Genomic DNA, 12272 nt, shown 5'->3' on the forward strand with positions numbered 1-12272 from the left:
GTGGCGTGTGTGCATAATGTGTGTGAGTGCATGATTGGGCACCCGCGTGTGTGCGTGCGTGTGTGCATTTGTGTGTGTGTGTTTATGTTTGCACGTGCGCGATCGGGTCGATCATGGGAAGGTGGTCGCTTCAAAAGTCGATCTTTGGGCAAAAAAGTGTGTGTGTGTGTGTGTGTGCGCGTGCTGTAAGATGTGCCTCTTTGCAGTAACACTAAAAAAATTGGCTCTTAGTCTATGACTGGTTGGCCATCCCTGTTATAGATACTCACCTCAGTGTCTCGTGAGATTTAAACCTGCTGAAAGCTAGCACTTCTGCCTACTGGGAATGCCCTCTGCAAGCTCCTACTTCCCCAAGACAGTTATAAAAGCAAGAGTGGCTGGGAGCAGGCGCCAATTATTATGTGCGTGCAGAAGGGGGATGGAAAAATAATTTGTATGCAGAAAAATATTTAAAAAAAAAATAAAGATAAATAAAATATAATAAATTAATTGCAAATATCGACAATTTAGTTTTTGGGACTGATTCTCTAAATGTCACCCTGCAGTGAAATATCGATATTTTAGTATCGATCTGCCCATGCCGAGTGTGTACTTCCGTTTTGTACTGTCATGGCTGCACCCTGTTCGCGCTAGGTCAAGCTAGCTGAACACATTTGCCTCCCACAACGCTGCTCTTTCGAGTGCAGGAATGACGTTGAAAGATGCTAGGAAGTGGAACCGATCTGTATCTACGGTTTACGTCCTGGGTGTGTGGACGATGCTTGGCTCCGTTGCATATTTGTATTACACGGGTCGTTTCAAAAATAGCACAGGTAAGTGGATGTGATGAGGGTTCTACTTTTACTGCGAGTCGATCAACAAAGCTTTACGTGTTTTTACTTGGATGTGCAAATTAAAATTGATATGCTAAGATTTAAATGGAGCGCGCTAGGCGTTTGCTGGGGTAATTTTCCGATTTTACTAAAAATCTGAGGGTCTGTGACGCTGTAATCATGGATTGTTGGACTGTGTTATGGAGATAAATTGCCTTTTTTGTGAAGGTGCTCTGTGGTTTTGTCAGCCAATTTTCCACTTGTTAATTCCCTCAACGTTTGTCCCATCAGACTCGGCTCAAAATGAAGAGGCAAAAGCAAGAGTACCGAAGAATCCAAATGAATTTATCTACCAGACGCCTCACAACAAAACTATCGTCGTCTACAAAAAAGACTTTGTTCCATACACAACAAGGATCTACAATTTCGTGCAGTCATTCACCGGTGGTCCTGGGACTGCAGACAAATGAAATTAAAAATGGACAATGTGGACTAGTATGGAGGGCACACTATGATGCCGTACAAATCAATACATTTGTATGAGGGTGAACTCCAGTCAACTAAGTACAACTCCAAGAAAGCTACCATCTGCTTTTGGGTTGTCATGTCATTTCCTAAAAAAGGGAATATTATTCTCGATACCTTGGTTCACAGTTGTGAAATAAATTGTGCTCAAATACACATTACATACTGTCCAGTCCTTGGCATCAATAAAAAAGGCAGGGTCTTCTGTTGTACATGGACAAAACATTTTTATGTTGCTGTTGAGGGAAAATAGTTCATTTAAATTCATACTGAAAATTAATTTTCTCCTGATTAAAAATTCATCGATTAGATGGTCAGTATTTGGTGGACAATATTCAAAGTCATAATTTTCTCCCACACAGATATCAGTCATGATCCCAACATATCATTTTATGTGGTCTGTGAACATTTAGCATATTCTGTATTTTCCTTGAATTCTGTTCAAAACTATCCATCCATCCATTATCTGAACAGATTTATCCTCAGGAGGGTGAGGGGTGTGCTGGAGCCTATCCCAGCTGATTTTGGGGATGAGGCGGGGTACACCCAGACAATTGCAGGGCACACATGGACAAAGAAGAACCAATTACAGTCACAGTCTCATTAAAGGACAATTTAGACTGTTCAGTTAACCAACTGTACATGTTTTTAGATTATGAAGGAAACCAGAGTACCCAGAGAAAGCCCATGCAGCCACGGGCAGAACATGTAAACTACACACAGGAGGTCTGGTGGCCAGAATCGAACCCATGACCTCTGCACTGTGAGGTGGACCCGCCCAAATATTGTAAGCTTTTGCCATGCCGCGGGTGCTTTGCAAGGCATGTGTGTAAATGCATTACTCAACTTTTGGCGAGCAGATGCCATGGTTTCATATTAAATGTGAATAAATATTTCTGTTGACACAAAAGATGAGCATTCTTTCCTAAATGCATTTGTTACATTGACTGTGTTTTCACTGTTATAAGTGATCCTATGAAAAGCAGTTTGAGCATTTGATATCCAGGGCACACAAGTAGAATGACTTTAGTGCCACGTTGGCCTGCTACTTCACAACTCAACTGTATTTATATAGCACTTTCAAACAGCCATCGCTGCATACAACGTGCGGTACATGGAGCAACTAACATATACAACAGTAAAGCAAAAACGTCGCAATTAAACCTTAATAATAAGCCAATATACTACACTAGTAACACTTTCAGGCCCAACGAGTAGGCACGTGTCACGGACTCGTTGCCTCATTAACAAAGCACAAATGCTGAAACGGCTTCAGCGGCCACCTGAGGGGAACCATAACTGCTGTCCTGTACTGTAATGCAACGTAAGTGAAAGTGAAACTCCGGAAAAGAACCCGTAGAGGGGGACAAAGTCCCTTCCACTTCGTGTCCGTATGTGTATGTACTAGATGTGCCAGTGTGCTGAGAAACATACCGGGAATCAAAACAATGAAAGCGATCATCCAAAGAGTTACCAGGGCGTCTGTGACAGGTAAACGGTTCCCTTGATTTGAAAGACTGTGCTGTGCTGTGGGTGGATGGGGTACCGATCATTTCAATAGGGTCTTGAATGCACGTTAAGCTAACAGTAGCCTAGTTAGCATTAGAGCGACTTCATACTTGTGTACTTAAAGCAAATATCATGTCTGCATATTAAAGTTAGGGGTACATGTAACCCCCGGAGTTGGGCACTGAATGCTAATACCACTGGAGAACAAATGTATCATCTGGAAGCTGAAAGTTGACCATGAATGGCTGCTACCCCTTCATGCTGTCGCGTCCACACTCAGACGTGCACTTGATCCACTCATCAACTTGTTCTCCTTTTTCTTGCAGTGGGAGATGATACGATCAGTTCAATAGGACGGGGCTTGTGTGTGCTGCTCGGTATATCTGTGGAGGACACCCACACAGATGCCGAGTACATGTAAGTGTTTGAGGTATCCCGAGTGAAAACTTCTCACAGCGACATATTTAGCTTTGAAAATAGTTGGATAAAGAACAGTCCTTCCGCATCAGGTGAGCAGTTTCAATGTTTTGTCACTGCAATTAAACGTTGTGACGCTGAGGGAAAACATCGGTGATATCACACATTATCAGCTAGAATCACGAAATGAAATTGTTGTCTTCATCCGATCCTTTCTCAGCCTAACCTTACCTCATAATTGTGGCCAAGACATTTACCATCATATAAAAAAGACATCCCTTTTTTGACACTTTTTTTAATGCAAGAAATATGACCAATGTTGGATGAATACAATAAAATATGAAACATTTACGGAAAGTGCGAAAAATGAATCAAAACAATAAAAATCCTTCATTAGGGAAAACCAAGAAAACGTTGCTAAGTGTGCACATGGTAGACTGAAGTCATTACATTCAAGCTCACATTTGACTAACGACTCCCATTTATTGAATGCATCAAAGGTATTTATTTAACAGCTGAAATCAAGAGGTAAATTTATTTTCCATGGACGACTCTAGTTGTGTCCTTTCAAGCTTGGTAGATGTATCGAGGGGTCTGTTGTGGCCTACATTTCACAGATTTGTCTACATTTATGTTTTGCTTGCAGCATACGCAAGATCCTGAACCTGCGGCTGTTTGAAGATGAGAATGGTCGGGCTTGGAGCAAAAGTGTCATGGACCGGGACTATGAGGTTCTGTGTGTGAGCCAGTTTACACTACATTGCATACTGAAGGGCAACAAGCCGGACTTCCACTTGGCGATGCCCGCAGAATTGGCCCAACCTTTCTATGCCAGCATCCTGGAGAACATGAGGAGTGCCTACAAGCCTGAACTGGTTAAAGGTGGGTCAACTAATGACACCTTCACTTGGTATGTTCTAATAAAGTTTGACATAACATAATATTTGGAAAAAGATTGCCTAAGTGTTAACCACTGGGTGTTTCCAAATGTGCTGGTTAAAGGTGGGTCAACTAATGACACCTTCATACTGTATGTTCTGATATAATTTGGCATTACAGACTAATTGGTAAAAGATCATATATGCCCGAAAAGTGTTACCCTCTGAGCATTTACACATGCACTCAGTGGAGTCAAAATTACAGTAGGCTCACAGTCTAATTAAATTACAGACATTAGCTTTTTCATTGACTGAAATACTGTAATAATTTTTTTTTTAATTTCCTTCATTTAGTTCATTCATTTATAAAAGAAGAAACAACAATATAATATGAAATACAAATGCTCTCCAATCTAGTATGAAATGGAGCAGAAAGAAGACAGTCTTCTTTAATGTGTCCCTTTTTTCCTCAGAATTAGCAAAACATTGTCAACATGAGTGCACGATTGTCTGTGTCTCATGTGTTGTTTTGTATTATTTTGTCATTTTTTTGTTAACTTTTCTTTTGATAGCGGCGCGGACATCTGCAGCGGCTCCTCTTGTTTTTTGTTGAGAGGGAAGAAATTTCATCTGTGCTGTATGTTACACATACAGTACATTTGACAATAAAGTTTATCCAATCCAATCCAATGATGCGGTAAAGGGAGTAGTTTTACTTCACATCAAACTAACTGTCCCACTCAACTTCACTGGCGGAAACCTGGATTTTTTTTTTGATAGCTCTTTTGGGCCACAAAAAAATCCATTATTTTCTTCAGTTTTGATCCCTGCATTTTTCCCCCCTCATATACCGGGAGTTGGAGTCGTGCACTGGGGTCCGTCATGATTACTTAGATTTCAATCAATTCTGTCGTATAAAATTTAAAGGAGTTTCATTTCTATGGCTGCGACGAAAATGAGTTTGTAAGTCAGAAGTGCCATTCTCTATTGCTAGCCTACAGTCTACCGCCCACCACCCCACATGTCCTACTTCAGCCACTGTTGCTTTAAAGTGTGTTCAACTTTCTTTGTCCCTACTATGGAGAGCAATTAACATTCATCCATTCATCACAGCGCACTACGGCACCACTGTGCTATTTATCAAAATATGAACTGAGAGAGTCGAGTTAGCCTAAAACAGGCTGTGGAAAAAGACATAACTTCGATCAGTAAGTTAAAACAGTTTTGGGGGCCGCAAAGTGTGGATTGTTAAGCGCTTTAATGGTGACACTGATCTGGGTTTGACCACCAGGGAGCAGATAGAGAAAACACCTCGGTATAAATGAGGACTTCTCATGAGCCCCTGGGAGGAAATATGCATTCTTCAAGCATGGGCCAAATACTTAGTGTGCAGATAGGATCATTAATCTCTCTGACCCAGTGGTAACATTTAGGCTGTTGTCACACTTTATAGCTGTCTGCATCCTTACTTGTCTTTTAAACCATTCTTTTTTTTTTTTTTTTTTGGGAATGCAGTATTTTGCTTAAAATGTCTCAAATAAGGGTGGCCCCGTGGTCGACTGGTTAGCACGTCGGCCTCACGGTGCAGAGATGCAGAGTTCGATTCTGGCTCTGGCCTTCCTGTTGCATGTTCTCCCCGTGCCTGCGTGGGTTTTCTCTGCATACTCCAGTGTCTTCCCACATTCCAAAAACATGCGTGGCAGGTTAATGGAACACTCTAAATTGTCCCTAGGTGTGAGTTTGAGTGTGGATGGTTGTTTGTCTATGTGTGCCCTGCGATTGGCTGGCAAACCAGTTCAGGGTGTCCCCCGCCTACTGCCCAAAGACAGCTCGGATAGGCTCCAGCACGCCCCACGACCCTTGTGAGGAAAAGCAGATCAAAAAATGGATGGATGAATGGATGGATGGATGTCTCAAATGACACTTCATAAATGAAAGATAAGTCAATATTTGCAATGCACACAGTAATTTGTCGCACTTGAATTCAGTAGCGACCCCCCCACCATGTACATAATATTTATAAGGCCAAATTTAATGGTATACATGCATGTAGAAGTAAATTTTGAAGTAATTAACATGACTTAATGCTGTATACTAATAGATTTAAACATGTATAAGTTAGGTTAGTTTATGAATAACAAAATACAGTAAACATACATGTAGTACAGTACTGTATATCTTGCTCTATGTGACTCGCTGTTGTTTTGGTGACTTTCGCTGTTTCTTGCGGACGTTTTGTGGGCTTAAAATAAATAAATAAATAAATGTATGAATATGTTTGAAAAAATCCGCGATGCACTGAAGCCGCGATAAACGAACCGCGCAATAGCGAGGGATCACTGTATTACCTTTTCTCATGCAAATTCCTACAAACGACATTTTATTTATGTCTCTTTGTGTCCCCTACATGCTTACATATTTGCCTTGTGTTTTAGATGGAAAGTTTGGGGCCTTGATGAGTTTACAAATTCAAAATGATGGTCCCGTAACCATTGAACTGACGTCACCTCCTGTTTCTTCAGACCCCCGGCAGGTACTGAATGTTGAAAGCTACACATGTACTGTTTTTAATAGGTCAAAACACCGAACACTTGACAAGCAAGTCAGTTGTCATGTTCACCACTTTTTCACACCTCGGTTTGAACCACTAGGTGGTGATAGATACGCGTTTGTTTTTTTTCCTGTAGCCACTCCAAACACTGTACTCATGTTACAACATGACGTGTTTTTGAAGCGTGGTCTTCAAAACCAGTGTCAAAAGCCTCTTCTTTTACTTCCTGGTGCTGTCACACAGGAGTACAAATATGGACACCCTGGCCAATGGGGTCGGTCTGTACTGCCACCTTAATTTTGCAATGGTCATTTTTAGGTTATTTTGTTCTCAGCCTAGTTTTTCAACTGGAACATTTCCTTAATTATTATCTAGGATGTATTATTTTAGTGTGCCCGTTATTCTTTCAAACATTGTGTAAGATGATTTATTTCAGATATGAGATGACTCACTGAAAAACAAATTCAACAATTCAGTCTCACTCACATGGTAATTGTGTCATCTTTTGAAAACAGACGTAGAAAACAAAGACATAGAGAGGGTGACCTCCTACAAGTACCTAGGTGTTCTTCTGAACAACAAACTGGACTGGTCTACAAACACGGACACCCTGATTAGGAAAGGACAGAGCCGACTCTTCCTACTCAGGAAACTGAGGTCTTTTGGGGTTCAGGGGTCACTCCTTAAGACTTTCTATAACTCGGTGGTGGCCTCGGCCATCCATTATGGCATTGTCTGCTGGTCAGGCAGCATCTCAGCCCGGGACAGAAAGAGACTGGAGCGACTGGTCAGGAAGGCCAGTTCTGTCCTGGGCTGCTCCCTTGACACTCTGGAGGAGGTGGGCAACAGAAGGATGCTAACTAAGCTAAAAGCTATGATGGACAGTCCCTCCCACCCCCTCCAGCCCGCCCTGACAGCACTAGGTAGCTCCTTCAGCCAGAGACTGTTACACTCGCGCTGCAAGAAGGAGAGATACCGACGCTCGTTCCTACCGACTGCTGTCAGGCTGCTGAATAAAAATAACACTAATAATAATAATAATTAAATGATGTGAAAAACAATTGTAAATAGCACTGCGATTTATCCATTTTGTATTTATATTGCACTTAATTGAACAGTGTTTGGTTTTTTTCTTCTTTCTACCCACAATCTTGCTGCTGTAGGCTGTAAATTTCCCCAGTGTGGGACAAATAAAGGATATCTTAAAACATTTGATACATTTTTCATGGCTGCCCTGCTCCTGATTTTAGTCGTGCTGTTCTTAAAACAGCTGGACTCATCATGTGTCTTCTTGCTCTTTGTGTCCCAAAAAAAAAAAAAAAATTGTGATGGATCAATTATAGACAAAGACAAAAACAATGTTGCGCTTCAGTGTAATGTGCTTTGATTGTAGGCACTTGGCGGACACAATAACTCTGTCTTCAAGGTGTTGAATTTATTCACAAATGTTTCATGGTAATTGTACATTTGAACGATTTGAATCTTTATAGTGCTCAGAATTGTGTTATTTGTTGCCGTTGATGTTGGGAAGTCCTCTTTGGATAGCCCTGTTGCATAAGGTCAAACCTGAGCCTTTTTACAAATGTCTTCCATTTGATTGATAATTATTTTGTTACTTAAGATAGTAGTTTTTTTTTTGTGAAGTGTGGAGGAACCCTTGAAGATGAATTAACTTTACACTCCTATTGATTTTTTTTTTTCCCCGCAGTTGTCCAAACAGGAGAAGCAGCAGCAAAGGAAAGAAAAGGCACGCTCCAAGGGAACCTCTGAGTCAAGTCGGGAGAAGAGCGCCCTACGTTCCCGACAGGACACCAATGCGAGTAGTGGTGCAGAGGGTGACGTGTCTTCAGAAAGGGAGCCCTAGATCTCCAGACTGAGTGTGGTAGGCAAATACACAAAAAACATATCAGTGTATTTTGTGCCGTGAAAAAGTATTTGCCCTCTTCATGATGTCTGTGTTCTTTGCATATTTATCACACACACAAAGATTTCAGTTCATCAAACCAATTTTAATATCACACAGAGACAACCCATAGAGATACAAAATGAAGTTTCTAAATGGCAATTTAATTTGTTTAGACACACACACACACACAAAAAAACCCCAAACAGCCAAACCTTTCTGACCCTCTGTGAAAAAATAATCGCCTCCTGACCCTAATAATTTAGCTCCGTGTTGATACAAACACAGTTATATGGAAGAACCTTTCAACTCCCAACTTTTCAAGCAGGGTGCCCTGTAATTCTCAAGTGCATGTTTGGTTCAGATGTGCCCCAACACATGGAGTATGCAATTACATAAGGCCTTTTTAAGTCTGACAGCAGGCGCAGGCACAGGAGGGTTGGAGAAATGAAGACAATTCAATCTCTTGGTGTGCAACTAGGCGAGTGTGCACAAAGAACTTGCGGAAATGTCTGCACCCGTGGAAGGAGGAGTGTGAACATTTTGGATTTGACAAATTTCAGACTTACTTTTGTGGTTTTTATCCTAACCTAAAATAAAGGTCTCTCAAAGTTGGGCATTTTATGACTCAATCATGAGCAGTGTGACCTTTCCTCGATAGTTGTCCGATATTTTCTTGACTCTGCACTGTTTTAATTTGCATAAAATCAGATGCAATTTTCCAACCCGTACAGTCATGAGGTGTATTCCATGTTTGTTCTCCTAAATCACAGGTGTCAAAGTCTAGGCCTGGGGGCCAGATCTGGCCCGCCACATCATTTTATGTGGCCCGCAAAAGCAAATCAAGCATGTCAAGTTCCATGATGTTTGCTAAAGTCTGAAGCAAAATTTCAATAGTTAAAATTTTATTTATTGATTTTTTTATGTTTTGTGTCCTCACATGCAGATAAGATGACTGCAAATTCAGTTTCCTCAGGAAAGACTTGATTCTCGAGTCCAAAGCTGATCATGACTGTACTTTTTATTTGGGAGTCAGCGGTCGCATCTTCCAGTGATGAAGGTCAATATCCTGCTCGTGTCCTCCACAATCAGATCGACGAAACCGCAACAATTTGGTGCAAACAAAGTCACAAAAGATGACATCGACCCGCTCATCTTGGCACAGTTTTTTGCATTTTTCAGTATGGATTGTTTTGGGATAAATGTCACATAATTGATAGACTACCTTTTTGTCATTTCATTTTCATTCCCCTGTGTTTCGCATAATTTACGGTGTCCACAAAAACACCCCTTGATTTTAAACAGATTTAAGATGTGCCTTTAACAGTCGCATAATTTCATACAGTTTGATGTGGTTCCCAAGTAGAACAGCATTACTGACACTCGGTGAATGTGTTTCCCGCTCGTTGCTCTGCAAACATCGGCGCAATAGTCGAGGTCTCTCCACTTGCTGCAACATATCTTATTCTTACTGACAAATTTCCTGACGGCTAGAAGGCAGCGTGATAGCTCAGCATTTTTCTGAAAATGGTCACCACTCTCAACTTTAACTAGTTAGAGTTCATGCCTCAAAGAAGAAGTCATAAAGTGCATTTAGGTTTTAAGGATAATAAGAATGAAAATCAAATGTTGATAGGGAATGTATGGACTTTATCTCTATCAGTATTTGAGTAGATTTAGATGTGATAACATCATCAAATCAAGGAGAGTTTTTGTGGACAGTCTGTCATTCAATGTAACTCATTCACTCCCAAAGACATATTTATATGTCTTTTCACACTCCACACGTTCAACCCCAGATACTTATTTTTTTTTAATTTTTCCAAGACTTAGGGTAAAAAAAAAAAAATACAAAAGGGGTCTAGAATTGGCTGGTACTGAATGAGTTTTAATGTGCTTGAATTATTGAACATGATTACCATGGTTCATGTAAGAGCTTTTCCAAATGACTAATGTCGCAATATCATGAATAAATGTGTTTCTTGAATGTTTCTTTTGCCTGATTACATCAAAAATCGATCTGAAATTGCCATTAGGATGCAAAGTTTTACGGAATCAGATGAGCTTCATTGTACATCTGAGGCTCGACACATTAGACACTTAAGCCACGTGCCACTACTTAAGGAACCCAGAGATACAGTATGTGGGTTTTCCACAAGGTCCCAATTCAAATGTGCTAAAATTTCCATTTATTTTCCACTATAAAGGCCTGCAATTCTGGAGAAAAAAAAACCAACAGCAAAAATCCTCTGAATGTTTGACTCAAAGTCCCACAGCCAAATAAGTGGCTTACCATGTGAGTAAGTGACACAAATTTCCTCCAGGACTCTAAAGCACTAATGTGATTTTGTATGCTAGTCGGCCACAGTTTAAGAACTAGTCATCTGGAGCACATTGAACTACTTCTAAGATTTGGACGGACACCATCAACATTTGTTTGCTTGTATTGTCATTATTTATAACCACGCAAATACTTTTCAGCTTGGGACTGCTGCTGATACTAGTGTGTTGCGTTCGTGAATGCACAACATTAATTGAGGCTGTACCGAGATCAGATTTAACAGTTTTCTGGAGAGTATAAAAAAATTGACCTGCTTTATGATTTCATCAGACTGGGACCGAATGTCCAGTCGCAATACATAATTTACTTGGTTTTGTGAGAACAGAACTTGTGATCATTCTTGGGGTTGAACCAACGAGTCAACATGTTGACTTTGCCACTTTACAATGATGGTAGCTTCAGGTCATTTTGTACAAAACATCCAAGTTAAATCGCAAGTGTTATATACACCCATCTGAAAATGCTCGCGATGAACAGCCTTTAATCCTCACGCCAACCTTTAGGAAATTCACCAAAGACCCTCCAATAGCTATAAAGAGACATATAATAAATGCTGTAAAGCAGAGGTGCCCAACCTTTTTGACCGAAGATCTACTTTTCAATCAACCAAACTCTCGCGATCGACCCGTTGCCGCACACGCACACGTGCCATGATGAGCAACAGCCATAATGGCCCCTAAGATGAACGAAACGGAAAACTAAAGCAGACACAAGAGTTTGTGGGTTTGTGAAAAGGAAATCACTGCCTACCTTCGTCTAGATCTGACGCGGAGGCATGGGACACACTTTTGTAGCATGTTAAGCTCACGTGTACCGTTTTAAAATGTTTCTTTCGTCCCTCCAGATTCCCAGTCTTCGCCAGTGTCCTTGGTGAATTGTACATGAAAAAAACTTTGAATGAGAATAATAATAACAAAAATAAAAGCGCTGATCGCAAGCTGCAATTGCAGCCTGCTGACCGCTAACAACTTCTGGCGATGCAGGTCACGTGCCACCGTATGTTAAAAGTGACTTGCTTTTTTATTTTATTACATTTTTAAAATACTTTTTGTGAAAGTGAGACTGATAGGATACTCAGGGTGCAGTGTAAACTAACATAAAAGTCAAATTAATAACAAGCACACAGACACAAAAATGTTTTGGGTTGGGGTTTTTTTCCGCTCTACACCCCTCGATTTTGGACCAGTCTGCCAGCTACCAGTCAATCGCGATCGACGTATTGGGCACCTCTGCTGTGAGGTTTTCTTACGCAACAAATGATTAACATGATTGTTCAATAGCCTATTTGTTAAGTAAAAATGAATGGCTCGTGTCATCAAACAAAATGTTCAACTAT

At 40.7% G+C, this 12272-nt stretch overlaps 2 protein-coding genes across 2 annotated transcripts; both read left to right on the top strand.

Moving 5' to 3' along the window:
• The first annotated feature begins 600 nt into the window (after positions 1-600).
• Positions 601-1549, top strand: LOC147200762 (small integral membrane protein 26-like). Its single transcript, XM_086120203.1, has 2 exons — positions 601-812; positions 1104-1549. The coding sequence occupies exons 1-2, from the start codon at positions 689-691 to the stop codon at positions 1280-1282; spliced, it is 303 nt and encodes a 100-aa protein (XP_085976329.1). The 5' UTR covers positions 601-688; the 3' UTR covers positions 1283-1549.
• Positions 1550-2692: 1143 nt separating this feature from the next.
• On the top strand, positions 2693-10582 carry dtd1 (D-aminoacyl-tRNA deacylase 1). Its single transcript, XM_086121058.1, has 6 exons — positions 2693-2828; positions 3173-3263; positions 3910-4145; positions 6577-6674; positions 8401-8574; positions 9542-10582. Exons 1-5 carry the CDS (start codon positions 2786-2788, stop codon positions 8554-8556), a joined length of 624 nt encoding a protein of 207 aa, XP_085977184.1. The 5' UTR covers positions 2693-2785; the 3' UTR covers positions 8557-8574; positions 9542-10582.
• The last annotated feature ends 1690 nt before the right edge of the window (positions 10583-12272 follow it).

The sequence above is a fragment of the Hippocampus guttulatus genome, chromosome 9 (genome assembly GCF_054856545.1).
Source record: "Hippocampus guttulatus isolate MCC_2025c chromosome 9, RoL_Hgut_1.0, whole genome shotgun sequence".
NCBI classification, from domain to species: domain Eukaryota; kingdom Metazoa; phylum Chordata; class Actinopteri; order Syngnathiformes; family Syngnathidae; genus Hippocampus; species Hippocampus guttulatus.

Bases quoted from the DNA above. Each gene is read 5' to 3' on its own strand.
- LOC147200762 (XM_086120203.1), top strand. From the start codon at position 689: ATGACGTTGAAAGATGCTAGGAAGTGGAACCGATCTGTATCTACGGTT. The intron at 813-1,103 runs GTAAGTGGATGT...TTGTCCCATCAG, and splicing joins TCGTTTCAAAAATAGCACAG to ACTCGGCTCAAAATGAAGAG.
- dtd1 (XM_086121058.1), top strand. From the start codon at position 2,786: ATGAAAGCGATCATCCAAAGAGTTACCAGGGCGTCTGTGACAG. The intron at 2,829-3,172 runs GTAAACGGTTCC...TTTTTCTTGCAG, and splicing joins TACCAGGGCGTCTGTGACAG to TGGGAGATGATACGATCAGT. The intron at 3,264-3,909 runs GTAAGTGTTTGA...TTTTGCTTGCAG, and splicing joins CACACAGATGCCGAGTACAT to CATACGCAAGATCCTGAACC.